The sequence below is a fragment of the Rhinopithecus bieti genome, unplaced genomic scaffold (genome assembly GCF_001698545.2).
Source record: "Rhinopithecus bieti isolate Rb0 unplaced genomic scaffold, ASM169854v2 scaffold_79532, whole genome shotgun sequence".
Lineage (NCBI taxonomy): Eukaryota > Metazoa > Chordata > Mammalia > Primates > Cercopithecidae > Rhinopithecus > Rhinopithecus bieti.
Window position 1 is genome coordinate 784,394 of NW_016830370.1, and position 20,893 is coordinate 805,286.

At 60.5% G+C, this 20,893-nt stretch overlaps 3 protein-coding genes across 4 annotated transcripts in view; 2 read left to right on the top strand and 1 right to left on the bottom strand.

Annotated features, from left to right (window-relative positions):
- The first annotated feature begins 5,496 nt into the window (after positions 1-5,496).
- On the top strand, positions 5,497-13,217 carry SLC49A3 (solute carrier family 49 member 3). The gene is given in 11 exon segments (XM_017865438.1): positions 5,497-5,648; positions 8,041-8,199; positions 8,431-8,644; positions 8,840-8,916; positions 9,877-10,014; positions 10,133-10,249; positions 10,945-11,097; positions 11,339-11,496; positions 11,815-11,924; positions 12,326-12,435; positions 12,437-13,217. Coding segments are annotated over 11 exon segments (1,698 nt in total). The 5' UTR covers positions 5,497-5,498; the 3' UTR covers positions 12,749-13,217.
- MYL5 (myosin light chain 5) lies at positions 13,015-20,436 on the bottom strand. 2 transcript variants are annotated; one of them, XM_017865440.1, is made up of 7 exons: positions 20,206-20,436; positions 16,195-16,302; positions 15,922-15,997; positions 14,940-15,044; positions 14,368-14,446; positions 13,761-13,809; positions 13,015-13,153 (listed from the first exon to the last, which is right to left on the bottom strand). In XM_017865440.1, exons 3-7 carry the CDS (start codon positions 15,983-15,985, stop codon positions 13,052-13,054), a joined length of 399 nt encoding a protein of 132 aa, XP_017720929.1. In that variant the 5' UTR covers positions 15,986-15,997; positions 16,195-16,302; positions 20,206-20,436; the 3' UTR covers positions 13,015-13,051. The 2 variants fall into 2 exon arrangements, with proteins under 2 accessions (XP_017720929.1, XP_017720928.1); XM_017865439.1 differs by lacking the exon at positions 20,206-20,436 and adding an exon at positions 16,941-17,048.
- A 230-nt stretch (positions 20,437-20,666) lies between these two features.
- Positions 20,667-20,893, top strand: part of ATP5ME (ATP synthase membrane subunit e) — a 2,341-nt gene continuing 2,114 nt past the window's right edge. Inside the window, exon 1 of the mRNA XM_017865441.1 lies at positions 20,667-20,793. Coding sequence (XP_017720930.1) covers positions 20,758-20,793 — 36 coding nt within the window. The 5' untranslated portion in view covers positions 20,667-20,757. The remainder of the gene's footprint in view (positions 20,794-20,893) is intronic.

Consider the following 20,893-nt stretch of genomic DNA (forward strand, 5'->3'; position numbering starts at 1 on the left):
TTCAATTTTTTTTTTTTTTTGAGACGAAGTCTCGCTCTTGTCCCCAGGCTGGAGTGCAATGGCTCGATCTCAGCTCACTGCAACCTCCCCGTCCCGGGTTCAAATGATTCTCCTGCCCCAGCCTCCTGAGTAGCTGGGATTACAGGGGTGTGCCACCATACCCGGCTAGTTTTTCTATTTTTAGTAGAAATGTGGTTTCACCATTTTGGCCAGGCTGGTCTCAAACTCCTGACCTCAAGTGATCCGCCTGCCTTGGCCTCCCAAAGTGCTCGGATGACAGGCGTGAGACACCGCACCCGGCCAGCTTAGGAAGGTTATTTTGCCAAGGTTAAGGACGTGCCTGTGACACAGCCTCAGACAGTTCTGATGGCACGTGCTCAAGGTGCTGGGGCACAGCTTGTGTTTTTTGTTTGTTTGTTTTGAGACGGAGTCTCGCTCTGTCGCCCAGGCTGGAGTGCAGTGGTGTGATCTCGGCTCACAGCAAGCTCCGCCTCCCAGGTTCACGCCATTCTCCTGCTTCAGCCTCCCGAGTTGCTGGGACTACAGGCGCCTGCCACCACGCCCAGCTAATGTTTTGTATTTTTAGTAGAGACAGGGTTTCACTGTAGTAGCCAGGATGGTCTCGATCTCCTGACCTCGTACTCCACCTGCCTCAGCCTCCCAAAGTATTGGGATTACAGACGTGAGCCACCGAGCCCGGTCAACTTTTTTTTTTTGTGAAATGAAGTCTTGCTCTGTCACCCAGGCTGGAGTGCAATGGTATGATCTCAGCTCACTGCAACCTCTGCCTCCTGGGTTCAAGCAATTCTCCTGCCACAACCTCCCGAGTAGCTGGGATTACAGGCGCCCACCACCACGCCTGGCTAATTTTTGTATTTTTAGTAGAGATGGGGTTTTGCCATGTTGGCCAAGTTGGTCTCGAACTCCTGGCCTCAGTTGATCTGCCCACCTCGGCCTTCCAAAGTGCTGGGATTAGAGACGTGAGCCACCACGCCCGGCCAAAAATTAAACTTCTTATTTTCAGCTAATTATAGATGCACATGCGTAGTAGAGAGATCACTTGTACACGTTGCCCAGTTTTCCCTCAAAGGTAACAGCTTGCAGAACCCGAATGTACAATATCATATTCATGATACTGACATTGACACAATCCGCCCGTGCTGCTCAGATTTCCCCGGTTTTCATTGTGTTCATTCGTGTGGGTGTACTTATCTCGCACGTGTGGGTTCCTGTATCCGCCACACTCGAGATACAGAACGCTTCCATACCACAAGGGTCCCTCCTGTTGCCCCACACCCATAGTCCCTAAACCTTTGCAACTGCTGACCTGTTCTCCACTTCTAAGACGCTATCTTTTCAAAATGGAACATAAATGGAATGATAGAGGGTGTGCTTTTTAGGCTTGGCTTTTTTTTTCACTTTGCGTCATTACCTGAAGATTCATCAGGTTGTTCTGTGTATTAACGGTTGGTTCCTGCTGAGTCCACTTTGCTCAGCCATCACTGACTGAGAGACACCTGGCTTGTTTCCAGTTTGGGGATATCACAAGTAACTACTATGAACATTTGGGCACTATTTTTGGGGTGAACATAAGTGTTTTGTTGTTGTTGTTTTGGGTTTTTTTTTGAGACACAGTCTCATTCTGTTGCCCAGGCTGGAGTGCAGTGGCACAATCTCGGCTCACTGTGACCTCCACTGCCCAGGTTCAAGCGATTCTCCTGCCTCAGCCTCCTGAGTAGCTGGGACTACAGACACCTGCCACCATGCCCGGCTAATTTTTGTATTTTTAGTATAATTGAGGTTTCACCATATTGGCCAGGCTGGCCTCAAACTCTTGACCTTGTGATCCACCCACCTCAGTCTCCCAAAGTGCTGGGATTACAGGCATGAGTCACCGTGCCCAGCTGGGGTGAACATAAATCTTTATTTCCTTGGGATAAATGCCTGAGAGTACAATTGCTGGACCATATGGTGATTGCATATTTAGTTTTATGAGAAACTGCCAACCTGTTTTCCACAGCGGCTGTAACACTTTACATTCTTTTTCCTTTTTTCTCCAAGATGGAGTCTTGCTCTGTCGCCCAGGCTGGAGTGCAAAGGTGCGATCTCAGCTCACTGCAACCTCTGCCTCCCAGATTTAAGCGATTCTTCTGCCTCAGCCTCCCAAGCAGCTGGGATTATAGGCAACTGCCACCATGCTTGGATAATTTTTGTATTTTTAGTAGAGACGGGGTTTCACTGTGTTAGCCCAGGATGGTCTCGATCTCCTGACCTTGTGATCTGCCCACCTTGGCCTCCCGAAGTGCTGGGACTACAGGCGTGAACCAATGCGCCAGGCTGCCCATTTTCTAATTGGATTTTTGTTTGTTTGTTTGAGATGTAGTCTCACTCTATCACCCAGGCTGGAGTGTGGTGGTGCAATCTTGGCTCACTGCAACCTCCATCTCCTGGGTTCAAGCAATTCTCCAGCCTCAGCCTCTTGAGTAGCTGTGATTACAGGCATGTGAAACCATACTTGGCTACCAATTGGGTTTTTAAACTGTTGAGTTTTGAGGGCTCTTTATATATTCTCAATACTAGACCTTTGTTGGATATGTGGTTTGCAAATATTTTTCCCAGTCTGCGAGTACAAAAACCTTTTGATGGAATTGAATTAAATGTATAGATCAATTTAGGAAGAACTGACATTGTTACTCTGTTGGGGTTTCCAGTCCATGAACATTGTATGCCTAATGCCTATCCGTGTCTTTAGGTGTTTATTGGTGATGTCTTTTATTAATGGTGTGCAATTTTTTTTTTTGAAACAGAGTCTCACTCTGTTGCCCAGACTGGAGTGCAGTGGCACAGTCTCAGCTCATTGCAACCTCTGTCTCCTAGGTTCAATCAATTCTCACTTCACAGCCTCCTCAGTAGCTGGGATTACAGGAGTGCACCACCACGCTCAGCAAATTTTTGTATTTTTAGTAAAGACAGGATTTCACCATATTGGCCAGGCTGTTCTTGAACTCCTGACCTCAGGTGATCCACCCACCTTGGCCTCCCAAAGTGCTGGGATTACAGACGTGAGCCACCTTGCCCAGCCATGGTGTGTAAATATTTTTTTTTTTTTTTTTTGAGATGGAGTCTCACTCTGTTGCCTAGGCTGGAGTGCAGTGGCACGATCTCAGCTCACTACAACCTCCGCCTCCCAGGTTCAAGAGATTCTCCTACCTCAGCCTCCCAAGTAGCTGGGACTACAGGTGCACGCCACCACACCTGGCTAATTTTTGCATTTTTACTAGAGACGGGTTTCACCATATTGGCCAGGCTGGTCTCAAACTCCTGACCTTGTGATCTGCCTGCCTTGGCCTCCCAAAGTGCTGGGATTAAGGCGTGAGCCACCACGCCTGGTCCATGGTTTTTAATTTTACATGCAAGTTCTGTAGATGGTTTGCTAAGTTTATTGCAAAGTATTTAATTTTCCTTGGAGTAATTATAAATGTCTTTAACTTCGGTTTTCATGTTTCTTGTTGGTATACATCAATGCAATTGCTTGTTGTGTGCTAATCTTGCATTCTGCAATGTTGCTGAGCTCACCTGCTCAATCCAAGAGTTCTGACATGTAGAGGGGAGGAGCCCTCAACAATGCATGCTCAACAGAGACTGAATGATGAAAGTAGCTACTGTGGCTGCCCCATTTCATGGTGACAGGCTCAGACACCACCTGTCAGAGGCAGTGCTCCACAATAGTGAGGTCCCTCAACAGGGAAGCCTGCATTGCAACTCCCCCTCTGCCAGGTGGGGTTAGGGGATGTTGAAGGCCCCAGGCCAACATTGGCATTGGGCTATGAAGGAAGGTTCTAAGGGGGCTAGGTCCTCAGGGCAGGGCGAGCAAGAGGTGAGGAGAAGGAGAACAGAAGGAACTGGTGGAGGAATGGGGAACAAAGATGAGGAGGGAGGCTAGACGGGGGAAGGCAGAGGAGATAAAGCGAGCAAGGATCACAGGGCCCCATCACATGTCTCAAGAGAGTGGAACTCCCTTGGGGCCCGCCCGTCTCAGGACACCCCTGGGTGAGCCCCATTTTCTCTTTGTTACTGGATGGGACTCTATGCAAAAAAAAAGAAAAATCCCAACGTGCACAGCTCTATCTGAGACACATACCCAATCTCTGCAGACGATTGCACAGTGAAAGTTGAGGCCTCATGATCAGCCTGTTCAGACTCAGGTGTGGACAACGGACGGACCCTGGCAAAGGAGGTGAATGTTTAAGACAAAAACCCGGCCGGGCGCGGTGGCTCACGCCTGTCATCCCAGCACTTTGGGAGGCCGAGGTGGGCGGATCACGAGGTCAGGAGATCGAGACCATCCTGGCTAACACGGTGAAACCCCATCTCTATGAAAAATACAAAAAAATAGCCGGGCGAGGTGGCGGGCGCCTGTAGTCCCAGCTACTCGGGAGGCTGAGGCAGGAGAATGGTGTGAACTCGGGAGGTGGAGCTTGCAGTGAGCCGAGATCCGGCCACTGCACTCCAGCCTGGGTGACAGAGCAAGACTCCGTCTCAAAAAAAAAAAAACAAAAAACCAAAACCAGGAATAATATTGTGAGTATCAGAAAACAGGGCTGTGTTTCAGGGTCAAGAGAGCCTCTTGTTTGGGGTCTGTTTGCACGTCTGACCAGGCCAGCCTCCACCCCACCCCTATACTGGCCTCAGCAACAGGGCCTGAAGCCCCTTGGGTTCTCCCAGGGTGGGCCAGGTACAGTTGTGGGATCAGCAGGTTCTTGCAGACAAGACTAAGCCGAAACTCCCTCCTCTCTGCCTTCCAACACACAGGCCTCTCCATCCTAAACAAACAGAAACGTGTGTCTACTCCTCTGAGAGCCGTGTCCTCCATTGTAAAATGCAGGTAACAATCCGGCGTGTGTGTATGGGGGACTGCCTACCCCAGGGTAGGGCCCACAGGCCTTCCCAGCCTTCCCTCCCACCTTGGCGGGCAGCCCTTGGCCCCTCCTACCCCATGCCTGCTTTCCACAGGGGCACTAGAGGGACTGGTCTGATTTGAGGCTCCGTGCAAAGCGAGCCCAGCCTCTTTCTCCAGGCTGGCCTCTGGCCCCTTCCTGTGGCTGGCTTGAACCTCAGGAACTTGGGGTCCACAGCCCCCTTCAGGAAATGCAGAGCTTCTAAGCTGGGCAGAGTGACTTCCAGGCCGCCTTTCCTGCGCCGACCCTGAGGACCACACAGGCTGTTACCGGGGGCCCTTTCTGGAGGGGATGCTCGGTTTTTGTGGCAGGGACTTCCAAACTGAGGCCAAAGGAGGAGGGTCCAACTTCACCTTTGGCCCTCCTTTCCTCCCCTTTTTTGGGTCTTCTTTAACTGCACCGGGGCGGGACCCTCCTCCATAGTCCTTGGGGCGGAACTGGCCCCGTGGCCCCGCCCATCCCCACCTCCACCCGCGGGCGGTCCCGGCCCACGCTGGAAGGTCCTTAAGCCCGGGCGGCCCGCGGGAGCGGTGGAGACCCATGGAGCCGCGGACGATGGCGGGACAGACGGGGGCAGACACGGGTTTGGCCAAGCCCGGGGCCCTGTGCGCACAACAGGGCCACCGCACCTACGCTCGCCGCTGGGTGTTCCTGCTCATGGTCAGCCTGGTCAGCTGCTCCAACGCCATGGTAGGGGCGGGGACAGGGACAGGGGGCCCCGGGACCCTTGGTCGCCTCGGACCAGCCGAGTTTCGTTTTCCTGTGGCCACAGCCCGAGGTGCCAGGTGCTGGTTGGGGCTGGGGCCAGGGGACGCCTTCTGGGGGCGGCTAGGGGGTGTGGGCACTGGGGGCACTGTCTGTCCTGGAGGTGTCGGGGCCCAGGGCACAGAGCAGGAGGGCTGGGTGCCCAGGGGGGATCTGCCAGTCATGGAGTCCCAGCCCTTCCCAGCCTTCAGTGGCTCCAGCCAGTGGCCTGGGTCCCTCTTCCCCAGCCAGTCACATACAGGTGGCCCTGCGGTGGCCCTCCCTCCCTCCACGCCTCCCAGCCCCAGGACAGCAGGCACAGAGCAGAGGTGGGCTTGGAGCCACACTCTCCTCCACCTGACTCTGAGTGAGGGGCAGCTCCTGGGCTGGGCTGGGCTCCATCCTGCCCCTACTCCCTTCCTGTGCTGCACGCTGCAGCCTTTCCCACCCTGTGCGCCCTCATCAACCATTCCAGGGAGCCTCAGGAACTGGTTGGGCAGTATCTGGGCAATGTGCAATGAACAGCTAGAGTTGGCAGCAGGACCCACAGCTCAGGGAGGCGCCGGGTCATGGGGATGGTCAGGAAGCTCAGGGTCAGGAGCAGGAGCCGCTCTTAGGCCTGGGTCAGGGTTCTTCCAGGTGGACTCCAGGGCCTCTCCCCTCCTCCTTTGCTGGCTGGGTATGGAGAACCAGCTCCCGGATGAGACAGGCCTGGGATCTGCTGGATGGGCCTGGGGGCTGCCTGCTGCCCACGGATGCCAGCACACGCCGTAACTCACTGCCGTGGCTTGGCGTCCTGGCCCAGCATGTCCAGGCACTGGGGAAGCCATAACTGACTTTGGGTGGAGCGTCTGAGGGTGTAGCTGGTTCAATGGTCCGAGAGTCAGTAGGTGTCCTGGGTGTGGGGCATTCCTTGGACGGTCAAGGGCCTCCTACTGCAGTTCTTCACCGTTGTAGCAATACCCACAAGCCATGATGGAGCACACAGAAATCTCACCGTGACACCAAGAGTCGTCATGGTCTCTGCCTGGGTCACCACAGTGAGCCGTGAGCACCACGTTCACTCCAGCCAAGTGCCCTTGAGGCTGGAGTTACTCATCTGCAGCCAGTGACCAGGGCTCCCCGGTTCCAGCGGGCAGCGTAAGGGGCGGGCGGAGCAGAGCTTGGGTCAACACCCACCCCAGAAGGCAGCCAAGCCCAGTGCTCTGGATGAGACTCAAAGGACCCAAGGGGGCGAGCGAGGGCAGGGTCGATGCTGGGAGAGGAGGAAGGGAGTTGGACAGATTGTCCTCCCACGTTGCCCCGCACGCTTCAGACGCATCTCTGCTCAGTGAGTCAGCTGTGGGCCTCACTCAGGCCCCCGAGGAAGCAGGACAGGGCTGAGGTTGGAGTGGCAGGCTTGGCTCTGCAGGGCAGGCTTTGTCAGTGGACGCCTGGCTTTCTCTCCCTGGGCTCGGCCAGGCAGCCATCAGCTGGACTTGGGGAGCTCGTTCTGTGCCTGGGAGATCTGCCCCTGGCCCTGTCCTGCGGAAAAAGGAAGACAAGGTGGCTGTTGTCCAAGCTCCCTGTCCTGTCCCGTGGGCTGAGTCAGACCTTGTCCCGGCGGAGCCTGGGTCTGGCTGCTCTGCCGGAGGGTGTGGCCTGGAGCTCGGTGGACTCATGGAAGTTGACCTTGAGTGAGACAGCCTCCTCGGGGCCCATGCATGGATGCCTTCCTCCCTCCTGTAGTGAGCCCTGATGACTGGCTCCACTTTGACCTCCCCTCAGGGATGAGCCAGTCTCACCTCCTCTAGGAGGCCTTCCCCTCGGCCGCAGTGTGCACTAGTGCTGTGTGCCAGACGTCTGTGGGGTGGAGAGCCCTAGCACCTGATAATGCCAGCGGGGTGGGGAATGGCATCCGCTCTGTCAACATTCTGCCCAAACACCTGGGCCTTCTGGGAGGGAAGGTTGGGCTGGCTTTGGGTGGGGCTGGCCTGCAATCCCAGAGGTTCTAGCTGAGACCCTGTCATGCCCACCTTTCCCCGGCCTGCCTTGGAGCCCCAGGTCTGGTCTGGGTGGGGCTCGTGGTCCTGTGGGCTCTGGCCAGGTCCTTGGCCTCAGTGTCTGCCCCTCAGGCTGGTCCCCGGTCAGGGCATGCTTTCTGACCCTGCGCTGGGTGCCCTCCCTCGGGGAAGGCAGGGTGGCGCTCTCTTTGGGCAGGAGGGCCCTGTGTCCAACTTGCTGGATCCCCTCGGCCTCACAGGCCTGCTGGCACTCTAGCTCCCTCAGGCTGGCTGGGGCCAGAGCACGTAGATCCGGGGTCTGTGGCTCTGCGCTGACTCCCACCTGGCCCCTGCAGCTGTGGCTCAGCTTTGCACCTGTGGCTGACATCATTGCCGAGCACTTCGTCCTGTCCATGGCGCAGATCAACTGGCTGTCACTGGTCTATCTCGTGGTATCCACCCTGTTTGGCGTGGTGGCCATCTGGGTCCTGGACTCCGTCGGGCTCCGTGGGGCGGTGAGTCAGACCCCACACCATGGCCCGCTCTGGGACAGGGTGAAGGCCCCTGCATTTGGGTATGAGAGTCAAGGCCTCCTCCCCAGACCAGGGCCCATCAGTCCCAACAGCTGGGGACCCAGCAGAGCTGTCGGGGTGGCGGCGGTGGGAAGTGCAGGTGCTGGGAGGACGCGGCGGGTACCTGGGTCAGCGGCAGCAATCCTGACCCCATCCCTGACGCCCTCCTCGCAGACCATCCTGGGCGCATGGCTGAACTTTGCTGGAAGTGTGCTACGCATCGTGCCCTGCGTGGTTGTTGGGACCCAAAACCCATTTGCCTTCCTCATGGGTGGCCAGAGCCTCTGTGCCCTTGCCCAGAGCCTGGTCATCTTCTCTCCAGCCAAGGTGGCTGCCTTGTGGTTCCCACAGCACCAGCGAGCCACGGCCAACATGCTCGCCACCATATGTGAGTTCCGGGGAGGGAGGCCGCCTGCCTGGGCTCACCCCGGGGTCTCTTCTGGCTCCACGCACAGATACTCGGTTCCCTGGGCTCTCTGGCTAGGGTGGAGGAGCTGGGGCCCAGAAGGTTCTGCCTGTGGGCTGGAGATGAAGCCAGGCCACAGCCGACCTGACACATTTCCCTGTGCATCCGCCCACCCAGCAAACCCCCTGGGCGTCCTTGTGGCCAACGTGCTGTCCCCTGCGCTGGTCAAGGAGGGTGAGGACATTCCGTTAATGGTGAGGGGTCATGAGGCACCTGTGCCTGGCCTGTGTGGTGTGTGCGCATGCATGTCTGTGTGTTCCTGAGCCCAAGCATGTCCGTGTTCCTATGCCTGTGTGTGATTCCTCCTGCCCCGCCCCCCAAGAAGGAGTCAGTCTGTCGCCCAGGCTGGACTGCAGTGGCACAATCTTGGCTCACTGCAACCTCCACCTCCTGGGTTTAAGCAATTCCCCGCCTCATCCCTCTGGAGTAGCTGGGACTACAGGCGTGCGCCACCATGCTCAGCTAATGTTTTTTTTTTTTTTTTTGTATTTTTGGTAGAGTTGGGTGGGGTTTCACCATGTTGGCCAGGCTGGTCTTGAACTCCTGACCTCATGATCCTTCTATCTCGGCTTCCCAAAGTGGGATTACAGGCGTGAGTCACTGTGCCCGGCCAGTGTGTGATGTTTCTATGCATGCCTATGTGTATCGAGTGTGTGTGGTGTGTGCGGTGCGTGTCTCTGTTCCTGTGCCCATGTGTGTTGTGTGGTGTGTGCCTGTGTGTGCTCGTGCATGTGCATCGGGTGTGTGTGGTGTGTCTGTGCTTGTGGGTATGTACTGAGGGTAAGCATGTGTGCACGTGTGCCTCTGCACCCACTGGTGTCCGTGTGTTGAGCCCTGTCACGGGCTGTGCAGTTGACAGTGAGATGAGTCTGGAGCCTGGGGGTGCTGGGCTAATGTCATCCAGGAGGGTGTCACTAGTGAGGGATGTGTTGACAGCCAGGGCTCCCTATCAGCCCCTGGAGCAGGCGAGGATGAAGTCGAGCAAGCCCCTCCCAGCCTGGGCCTCGCAGAGGGTGGCTGCAGACCAGAGGTTGGGAGGCAGCCAGTGGTGGGGCAGGAGGAGCTGAGAGGTGGCACCTGGGGCAGGCAGGGCTGCGGCGTGTGTGCGTGCCAGTCTGCGTGGTCTCCCTGCGCACACACACGCCCCTCCCCAGCTCGGTGTCTACGCCATCCCTGCCGGCGTTGTCTGCCTGCTGTCCACCATCTGCCTCCGGGAGAGCGTGCCCCCCACCCCGCCCTCTGCCGGGGCTACCAGCTCCACCTCAGAGAAGTTCCTGGATGGGCTCAAGCTGGTCAGTGTTGTGGGATCCCCGGGGCAGGGTGGATTTGGGGGTTGGGGTGAGAGGCTGAGGAGGGGATGGGTTTGGGAAGGGCCCCCCGGGCTCCAGGGCTGAGACTCTTTCCCCGAAGCTGGTGCAGAATAAGGCCTATGTCATCCTGGCTGTGTGCTTCGGGGGATGCCTCGGGATCTCCTACAGCTTCTCAGCCCTCCTGCAGCAGATCCTCTGTGCAAGCGGCTACTCCAATGTGAGCCCTGGCCCCACCCATGGGGGTTCTGCCTCACTCACCCCACACGGCCAGAGTCACTGCTGCCTCCGGGGTGCTCCGTGTCCGACCCTGGCGGGGGCCACATGGACGCCCTTCTGTGTGTGGGCCCTCCCGAGATGCCTTGGGCGACATTATGTCCACAGGTGGTGGGCAGAGCTGCAGCGAGGGGGTGCAGCTGTGGGATGGAGTGGAGGGACTGATGGTGCATGGTTGGGAAGATGGGGCCCCCAGGGCTCCCAGTGCCCCTTCCCAGCAAGGCCCCACCCCTGTGGGTCTGCAGGACAGGGCCATCTTCTGGTATCTAGACATGCCGCAGGGAGGGCCTTGCTCTGCTCACACATTCTGAGCTGGCCCTCTGCCCTCTGGGATCAGTGCCCGGTGTAGGATTGGGGGCATGTTTCCACCTTTGCCAGGGCCACAGGCACCACGGCCCTGTGGGGCCTCTGTGGCGACAGGCTCTTCCCTTCAGCGATTGCTTTGCTCTGGGGTGGGGTGGGGAACACAGGGCAGGAAACCTTACCCCACAGGCAGCCAGCGGTGCGGCTGGAACCTGTGTTGCTGTGTCTGGGCCTTGGGCACAGCACATGGCCCTACCCTGAGCCCCCTGCCCTGATGGTGTGCACCTATGATAATGGCGGCCTCTCGGGGCCCTGGCCTCTCCTCGCCTCCTCCAGGGGTTTTCTGGCCTCTGTGGAGCTCTCTTCATCGCATTTGGGATCCTGGGGGCGCTGGCTCTCAGCCCCTACGTGGACCGGACCAAGCACTTCACTGAGGCCACCAAGATCGGCCTGTGCCTGGTCTCTCTGGCCTGCATGGCCTTTGCCCTGGTGAGGGTCTCCTCAAGCCAAGACCGCCCTGCGGGGGTGGGTGGGTGGTGAGGCCCAGAGAGGGCAGTTGGCAGCTTGGCTGGAACAGAGGTCTGGACTATCTCATGCCCGGCCTCTGCCAGCCAGGGTGGCCCCTGGGTGGGATGGGTTCTCCCGCCCTGTGCCTCATGTCCGATGAATCCAGGTCCAATTCTGACCGCCACCCCCTCCACCTGTCTGCCTGCCGTTCCACTGCTCCCAGGTGTCCCTGCTGCAGGGACAGATGTTTGCCTTGGCCACCACCTGCTCGCTCCTTGGGCTCTTTGGCTTCTCGGTGACCCCCGTGGCCATGGAGTTGGCAGTCGAGTGTTCCTTCCCCGTGGGGGAGGGGGCTGCCGTAGGCCTGATCTTTGTGCTGGGGTGAGTATCCATCTGCCCCTGCTGCACCCCAGAGATACTCCCCTTGCTCCACCCCTACAACCCTGGGGTTGCACCGTGTGGTCCAGGCCCCTTTTCGGGGAGGTGGGGAACCTGCCTGCTCCGGCAAGAGCTGAGCAAGTTCTGAGTGCCTGCTGTGTGCAGGCTGGGCCAGCTGATAGGGCCCATGACCGAAGCTGTGTGCTGCCTTCGGGAGGGTGGTGGCAAAAGGGACAGCACTGATGTCAACACTTCCCAAGGTGGCACCTGGCTCCGAGGGGATGGGCAGTGCAGCGGGGGCTGAGGGCCATGTGTGTCTAGGCAGGCCGAGGGAATACTCATCACGCTGGCGATGATAGCACTGACTGTGCAATGCCTGGAGCAGTCCTTCTCCACCTGCCAGCAGGGGGAGGATCCACTTGACTGGACAGGTGAGCACCACATGGAGAGTTCCCGGGGAACAGGACAGGTGAGCCCCATGTGGGGAGTCCCCTGGAGCAGGACAAATGAACCCTACGTGGGGAGCCCTGGAGAGCAGGACAGGTGAGCCCCACGCAGGGAGTCCCTGGGCAACAGGACAGGTGAGCCAGGACAGATGTGGCCAAGATCAGAGGTGGGTTGGCACACCCATATCCCAGACCCCATGCTGGTGACCTCTCTCAGGACCTGGGTCTGCAAACACCCCCTCAGGGCTGTCAAGAACTGGGAGTGGGCTCTGTCTGGGGTCACTCTGTGGTCAAGGGTAGTGGTGTCACCATAGGCCAGCGTCCGGCTCTGCCCATCTGTGGCCCCGGGGCTTGGCTGTGGGGACAGCTGTGCTATGTGTCCCCAGTGTCTGTGCTGCTGATGGCCGGCCTGTGCAACCTCTTCAGCTGCATCCTGGTACTCTTCTTCCACACCTCATACCGGCGCCTGCAGGCAGAGTCTGGCAAGTCCTCCTCCACCCAGAATGCGTGCCCAGGCGCCAAGGACCAGGAGTCCCCGCCGTAAACTACCCCTTGAGGCCCCAGCATGGCACTCCCAGCTTGGAAGCTCAGGGCCAGCTCATTCCTGGAGCCGCTTCTCTGGGCCCTGCCTCCTCCTCCCAGAGCCCCAAGACGCAGAGACTGACCAGGGACGTGTGGTGAAGGGGAGGCAGGATCGGGTCACCCGGGCTGTGCCCACCACGCCAGACAGCTGGGCGCAGGGACCCAAGGCGTTCGGCGCACTAAGGGCCTGCGGAGAGCCCCTAGGCCCGAGACTGATGCGAGGCTGAGAGAGAGGGCTACTGCTGTGTGGACCTGGACCAGGCAGGACGGCCGTGGGCGGTGCAGACTCAAGGTGGGGTGTGGACTGAGGGGGAGCGGGAAGGGCTGGGGTCCTGAGGCCCAGCAGGGCGACTCTGGAGTGCAGGGCGGGGGGCCTCGCTAGAGGACCCCAGAGGGCCCCGGAGCCCCCACCCTGTCTGCTGCCGAGCGACTCCTCGCGCGCAGGGCCCAGCAGCCACGGACGCGCCCTCCCGCCCCGGCGGACTCGCAGGCAGGATCCTAGCGTCCAGGTTTATTGACCAGGCCGGGCCTCACTCCTCCTTTTCCTCCCCGTGGGTGATCACGTAGCTCAGCGCCTTGTAGTCCAGGTTGCCCGCGGCATCGATGGAGGCGAACTGGAACATCTGGTCCACCTGCGGGCGGGGGCGAAAGGGCCCCCTGCGGGCTCCGGGAGCGAAATACAAACGCGCACCTGCAGCGGTCCCGGGTGTGGTTTCTGCGCCCGGGGAGAGGGAGCGGGGAGGGGCGGTGCTGGGGGCGGTGCTGGGGGCGGTGCGGCGGCGGCTGCAGCCATAGCCTGGGCGCGGGTGTTGGGCTCGGCCCTTCAGCAGCGTCGGGGAGGACCATGTGGGGTCTGGGGGAGGTGCGGGGGTCCTGAGGGTGCCCGGGCATCGGTCTCGCCCTCTGGGGCTGGGAGGGGTGCGTCAGGCGTGGGGGGCGGCTGCGGGACCGCACAGCTGTGAGCCCCGCCCCTCAGGCTGGGACAGACGCTCGGGCGGCGGACGGGGTCTCCAGCCGCTGATCTAACAGAGGGGAGGGGTCTCCAGCCGCTGACCTGACCCCTCTGAGCCAGTTCCGTCCCTCAAACGGGCACTTTGGGAGCCCCCCCGGGGGCCTGTTCTGTCCTGGGTCCTAACCGCGGCGCTGCAGCCCCTCGGGCTCCGCGTGCGCCTCCACCCAGCTGACCCCGGGAGCCCCGCCCTCCCCTAGTGGGCTTGGCAGGGGAGCCGCGGGCCAGACCTCTTCCGCTGTCATCTTGTCAGCCTGGGACATCAGCAGACGCTTGATGCTGAGGACGAGGAAAGGGGTCAGCGCGGGCTGATGCGGGGGCGCAGGAGCCTTCTCGTGGGGCTCAGGTGCTCCAGGGGCCCCAGGCTGCACCCGCTCGCTGCACTCCTGCCCTTCCCGCAGGAGTGTGGCCCTGGGGCAGGTCCCTTCCAAACACACACTCAGGGATCATCAGGGTTGGGGGAGCCGTTGATGGGGACAGAGCCTGAAGGACCTTAGAGGACACACTCAGGGGTCATCACTTCTGGGGGGCCCGCCTGGGGGCTGCTGATGGGGACAGAGCCCGAAGGAGGTTACGGGCCAGCGCCTGGCAGAAGCTGAAGATGGAGGAGTGGGCTGAGGGGAAGCTACCCCCTGGGCACCGGCCGCTGGTCCCTGTGTGGGCAGGGCTGGCCTCCCACTTAGCTGGGATCCTGGGTTCGCTCCTCAGGGTCCTGAAGCTGGTCAGAGGTAGGGAGGTGGGCGTGGCATCTGGTGGGTGATTGTCCCTTTTGGAACAGGGTGAGATCGCTGGGGACCCCCGGCGGCCCGGCCCCGCCCCCCCAAGCTGGGCACTCACTACTCCTTGTTGATTTTCCCTTTCCCGTCTGGGTCCAGCATCTTGAAGGCGTTTAGAATGGTCTCCTCGGCATCGGTACCTGCCACAAAGGCACCTTCAGCCCTGGGCCTTCAGGGTGGCAGTCCTGCTTCGGTTGCCAAGGGCAGATGGCAGGAGGGGAGACCCCTGCCCCAAGCAGGGGGTGACTTCAAGCCTCTGCCCACAAGGTGGCCTCTGCCTGAGGCCTTCTCCTTTCCTGAGCCCCAAGGAGGCCTTGTCGGGCACTCCTGCCCTGGGATGTAGTGAGTTTTGGAGTGCCCAGGGTCAGCCCAGGCCTGAGGCTGGGGGTGAGTGCTGCATGAGTGAGGGACAGAGGTCCCGACGGCAGGTCACACAGCATGTGGGGCAGGAGGGTAAGCCTGAGCACATGGCTCTGGAATGGCTGATGGGGCCCCACAGTTGTTGGCTCCCAGTGTGCCAGGCCCTAGGGCTTCTCCAGAGATAGGAAAAGAGGGATTTTTATGTGAAATGTCTGGATCTCTTAACTGTCAGGAATTAACTAGGAGGGCAAGGACTGCCCCACCAGTGCTCACCACTCAGCTTCTCCCCAAACAGGTTCAGAAACATGGTGAAGTTGATGGGCCCCGAGGCCTCTTTGAGCATGGCGTCCAGCTCATCGTCCTTGACATTGGTCTTGCCTGTCACAGATGCGGGGGCGTCACAGGGCAGGGCTTGTTGCTACGTCTGCTGTCCCACCAGCAGGTGACCCCAGCACAGGGCCAGGCCCCACCAGCAGGTGACCCCAGCACAAGGCCAGGCAGGCAGATGGGAGGGGTGGGGAGGGAGCGGGAAGGAGGCACTTGGCCCAGGCATGTGGGGCAGTGGGTGCATCTGGCTAGCTGTGCCCACCTTACCCCAAACCCTGAGCCCCAGGACTAAGGGCTGATGGAGAGGGAGGTGACACAGAGCTTGGGAAGGTGCTGGGATCTGCTGTTCTTACTTGGGCATAAGCAGGGCTGAGAGGAAGGCAGGTCACTTGCGACCCTCCCACCCCAAGGAGAAGCCACTCTGCAGCTCCCAGGGTGGGACCGAAGCCCCCTGTCCTCCTGCCTCAGGTCAGAGGCAGCTGCTGGGAACAGAATATGCCACAGGGAGAACTGAGGCTGGGGAGGGCAGTGTGCCCCACCACACTCAGGCTGTGCTGCAGAGGCTGGGCAGGGTCTCCATGCCCTCTGTCAGCTCTGTGGTCAGGCTTGGGGCAAGCTGCCTGCCTACCAGAGTGTCCTACCGGAGCGTCAGCCCTGCCCTGGAGCCTGCTGCCCCAAAGCCCACTCTGAGTTTCCAGGCTTGGGCTGTACCACCCACCCTGTCTCACCCTGGGACGCTCTCTGCTAGCTCTGATGGAACCAAGGGAGGCCAGGGCCATCCCCTCGCAGCCTTTAGGGCCGTCGGATGGGTCTTTAAAGCCCAGGCCCTGGCTCCACTCGAGGAGGAGGGGCCGCAGCGTATGGGACTGGAGGATGCTCTGTATTCGCCTCCTCCAAGGTCTCTGAGGCGTTCTGCCTGGGTACCTACCCAGGGAGGCGTAGGTGTCCTTCAGGTCCTCCTTGTCAATGAAGCCGTCTCGGTTCTGATCCATGAGTGTGAATGCCTGGGAAGCAAGGCCAGGGCTGCTGTGCTGCCGACCCGGCTGGGCTCTGCCCCTGCCCCCTGCTCCCGGCTCCTCAGCACCCCTGACTGAGGATACGCTCCCACTCCTATCCTCTGGCCCTGGAGCCAGCCCACATGGGGTCTTCCCAGCACAGGCTTCTGGGGACAGGGGCTCCCAGTGAAGCAGGAAAATCTTACCTCCTTGAACTCCTGGATCTGAGTCTGCTCGAAGTTGGAGAAGACATTGGATGAGGCTCTCTGGGCCCGGAGGGCACCCCCTTCCTTCTTCTTGGTCTTCCTGCTGGCCTGCGATGGGAGCACCATGGCTGAGGGGCCTGGGCCGGCTGAGGAAACCCTCCAGAGCACCCAGAGTTTTGAGAGACTTAACTCAGATGAAGGGTGGACCTCAGCCCTTGGGTGGGGCTGGAGGGGGCCAGGTAGCTAAGGAGCATGCCAGCCTCAAGCCTGGGTAGCTGGGGTTGGGGGCAGGGCGGCTGCAGGTGTCTGGCTGCAGCACTGGGAGTGGGGGAAGAGACAGTGGCTTCCAGAAGACCCACAGAGCACAGTGGTCAGGGATCGTGGTCCAGCAGGAGCCAGCTTGGCCTCTGAAGGCTTGACGGGCAAGTGGACTCTGGGTGGGCTTGTTCTGGGTACTGGGATTTCATGAAGGCCAGGAACCCCCTCATCCTGCTCCAGACTCTCACCAGGGCAGCAGCGTGGGGCATGTACCTCCCACCACACAGCACACGCCCACACCTGCATGGTCACACACACACGCACATACACATGCTCATGCACACACACATGCACACACAGCACATGCCCACACCTGCACTCACAGGCATGCACAGACACGACCATGCTCTTTTCTGTGTACATGTACACGCGCATGGCGCAGCTCACACCCACATGCCTACCCCAGGCATGCACAGCGGCCTGCTCACCATGCCTGCTTCTGCCTGCTTCAATGCGTCTGCCCAGGGCCCCAGGTCTTGCCCATCTTAAGCTCCCGCTTGGTCCCCCAGGACAGCTCAGACTCCGGCTGCCACTCCCTACAAGGACAGGTTTGGGGCTACCCCAGGGAACTGGACAACTGCAGAGTGAGCTTTGGCAGCCCGGCAGTGACTCACACCCTTGCCCTGCCCCACCCTGCAAGGCCCCCAGCCTCCCCAGGCACCACTGGCCAGGACTACCTCCTACCCCACATGTCCCCCACCCCCGGGGGGGCTTAGTTCTCCCAAGGATTCTGTGTGTCACCAGGGCCACCTGCACAAGCTCTTGCCTGGGGGCCTGAGCACCCTGGAACTGCCGGAGCCAGAGGAAGGGGCATCGTTTCTGGATTTGCACCAAGCTGCTGTGGGTGACACCAGCTGGTCACACACACTCTGTGTGTCAGGGGTGTCTACGCCCTTCCCTGCCTCAGTGACAGAAAAGTCAGTCCATAGCCTTGGCCCTGGGACCACCTGGTCTGACCTCATGGCTGGGAGCTCCTTGCCTGGCCCATGGGTGATGACATTTCTGGGATGGAGGAGCCACGGAGATGGCCACGCTGCTCAGATGGCCTGGGACGGGGACTTCAGGGCCCTGAGCCTGGTCTTACCCCCTATACCATGGCCTCAAGGGCAGAGTCTGGGGAAGGGACCTGGCCCGGGGTCTGTTGGTGGTGCCAGATATCGGAGGCCACCAGAGTCAATCCAGATGCCCTGGTTCAAGGGGTTAGGTCTGCAGGCCAAGCAGGATCAAGGAGAGGTGCAGACTGAGTGGAGAACTAGCTCTTGAGCCCCCCCAGGTCTGTGTCTGGGTTGAAGCAGCAGGTAGAGGACCCAGGGCCAGCTGCCCCTCGGTCTGCAGGGGCGGGGATGGGAGTGAGTGTAATTGCAGCCACAGCGGTCGGGTGGAATCCCCTGGGGCACCACTGTTCTGCAAAGCTAAAAAGACAGGTGCCACTTGCGTGTCTTTGAGCAGAGTCCTACCCTATGGAGGGACACATGGGTTAGCAGTTAGCATCCCCTGGAGATGCCTGCCTGCCTCCATCCCCAGGTCCAACGGTCCTCCACAGCCAGCACATGACGCCTGAGTCGAGGGTCCCTGGGAGGCAGACCTGCCCCAGGAGGGACTGGGGCTGGACTGCAAGGGGCCAGGGTGACCTAGATTGGGAAGGGGCTGGGAGCAAGGGCCAGGGCATCCCCTGCTGCTAGTCCAGTGGGGTCTGGGTATGACCCTGAAGTGGCATTGCTGGGCTGCAGGAGTGGGAAGAACCACACCGAAAGAGGAAGCATGGTTGGGAGGCCCCCCGAGGCCACCGGGAATGTGAGAAGGGCTGCAGAGCTTCCTGCAGAGGGTTCCCAGGCCACTGGAGTCTGAGCACAGCACTAAAGATAGCAGCAAAGCCTGAGCCGGGGGAGTATCGGCTTCTGCACCCACAGCTGACCTGACAGCTGCAGAGGCCCCGACGGGCACTGTCTTGAGCCAGGTGGGACCCTTCCCACCACTGAGCTCTCAGGAAAGGCCCTGAGCAAAAGCAGGTCTCCACCGGCTTCAGGGGATCTTCCCTGGGCGGTGTGTGTTTGCCCGAGCGTTTTCTCTGCTGGTGCCTTGCCCTGCCCCAACCCACCTGCGGTGGAAGCTGCTGGTATGTCCCCTCTCACCCCCTACCTCGGGCCCCAGAGACACTTATTTTTGATTCTGGAAGCAGGAGTTGCTGAGGAGTCTGGTTTATTTTAAAATCCAGTGAAGGGAAACCACCCATTGTCACTCGAGGCCATCTGCCCTGGCGGAAGGTGGGGGCTTTGCTGAGGGCCAGAATGGTTCTGTGCCTGGTGGATCCAGTGTGCACCTGCGGCTTCCTCAACAAGCAATAGGAGGTCTGGGGAGGGCTGGGGCTTGCTTCTGGCCCCCTGAGGACAGGGTTCAGGCAGAGGCTTCAGGCAGGAGTCTTCAGGGGCTGCAGGTCAACCTCACAGAAGCTGGAGGAAAGATCAGGGTGGCCCCACAGCAAGTCCCCAACCTTTTTGGCACCTGGGACAGGTTTCATGGAGGACAATTTTTCTGTGTTGGGGAGGAATGTTTTGGGATGAAACTGTTCCACCTTAGTTCATCAGGCATTAGATTCTCACAAGGAGAGCGCAATCCAGACCCAAGTGCTCAGCTCACAGTACGGTTCATGCTTCTGTGGAAATCTGATGCCCCGGCTGATCTGGCAGTGGCTGGAGCTCAGGCGGTCGTGCTCCCTCAATGCTCCCTCACCTTATCCTGCGCTGCCCGGTTCCTAACAGGCCACAAGCTGGTATTGGTCTGTGGCTGGGGGATGGCAACCCCTGCCCTATAGGATTGGTCTTGGTATACCCAGCCCAGGAAACAGAGCCCAGTGACTTCCCAGTTTCTCAGCCAGAGAGGCCCAGGCCCTGGACCCCAGAACAAGCCAGGAGAGGGGGTAGAGGCGGCTCAGGCCCGGGCAGGCAGCCCAGGTCGCCAGGATTGTGGTCCTCCCCATGCCCGCTTCAGGAGTCCTGGAGTTTGTGATGCTGCACCTTAGCGAGGCCCGAGCCATAGTTCTCCAGTTGCTTTCTGCCCGTAGCAGTGCAGGGCCAGGAGAGGGGACACAGGAGGCCTTGGGTCACTACTGCATGGGGCCAAAGGGGGCCCGTGGATGGCCCAACACTGGCAGCATGGCTGCCGCCAGGAAGATCCAGAACGTGGGAGGGGCAAGGCTCCTGCCCAGACTCCAGGCCTGGTGTCTATGGGGCTGGCGGGTCAGCACCCCGGGCACAGCGGGGAGGCTGCATGGGCACCGCAGGCCCTATCTCTGAGCAGCTGTGGGAGACACACAGCTACTGGGAGGTGGACAGAGGCCAGCAAAGACCAGTGAGGGGCTCAGTGGTCCCCAAGCCTGGGCCAGGGCGGGCCCTTGGAGCTGTGGAGTCCTGAAGGCTGGAGTCGGGAGACCCAGGGAGCAGCCTCTGTTGGGGGCTGGTCTTCCCAAGAAGATCCCAGCCCCTCCTTGGGACGGAAGCGATGGGAGATCCTGGGGTGAGGAAGCTCCAGCTGCGGCGGGAAGGGCGTCCGGTGCCCCCAGGCAGAGCAGCCACAGGCAGAGCGGCCTGGAGGCCATGCTACCGCGGGCTGCGGAGTCCAGCGCGGCCCGGCCGGCGACAGGCACTGGCCAGGGGGTCACTGCCCTGCAGGGGAAGGACCTGCCCGGGGAGCCACCTGCACTCGGCTCACACTCCGCTCCCAGGACCCCCAGGTCCCTGCCCAGGCCGCCCTCAGGTGGGCACGGACCGCGGGGCTGGACCCGCCCCAGCCGCCCGGACCTCAAGTCCCGGACGCTCCGCGCCGCAGGAAGACACAGTGCGCCCCAGTCCGCAGTCTGGGGTGTGGACACACGGCCAGGACGCGCACGACAGGACCTCAGCAGTAACGCGGGGAGACAGCCGACCCCAAGCCCTGCGGCGAAAAGAAACCCCCGGCCCACTCGGCGCAGATACCGCCTCACACAGCAACCGCGCGGGCGCAGCCGGTGGTCCTACGCGCACGCCCCGGCCCTTGCGCGCGTGCGCACCACATGACGTCACCGCCGCCCGGGCGCGCGCAGTCACCCTCCGGCCGCCAGGGGGCGCGCCCCGCCTCCCCGTCCCGTTCTCTCGCTGCTGACGGCGCATGCGTCCGTCCAGCTCCGCCTTTGCCTCCAAGGCTTTGCGGGCTTTGCAGCGTCCTCTTCCGACTGCGGGTTGTGCTTCCGGTGCGGAGGTCACGGACAAGATGGTGCCGCCGGTGCAGGTCTCTCCGCTCATCAAGGTGATCCAGGCTTTGCGGCCGCCGCCCAGTGCTCTGGGCCCCTCCGTGTTCCTCCCCGCAGCTCCCACCCCGCGGGCTGCGACCCCGTCCCCGCCCCCCG

What these genes read in the sequence shown, in the direction of transcription:
- MYL5 (XM_017865439.1), bottom strand. An exon ending in GGGAAAATCAACAAGGAGTA is followed by an intron (nt 13,810 to 14,367) that starts GTGAGTGCCCAG and finishes CCTCGTCCTCAG; the next exon opens with CATCAAGCGTCTGCTGATGT. An exon ending in ACAAGATGACAGCGGAAGAG is followed by an intron (nt 13,154 to 13,760) that starts GTCTGGCCCGCG and finishes CCCCGCCCGCAG; the next exon opens with GTGGACCAGATGTTCCAGTT.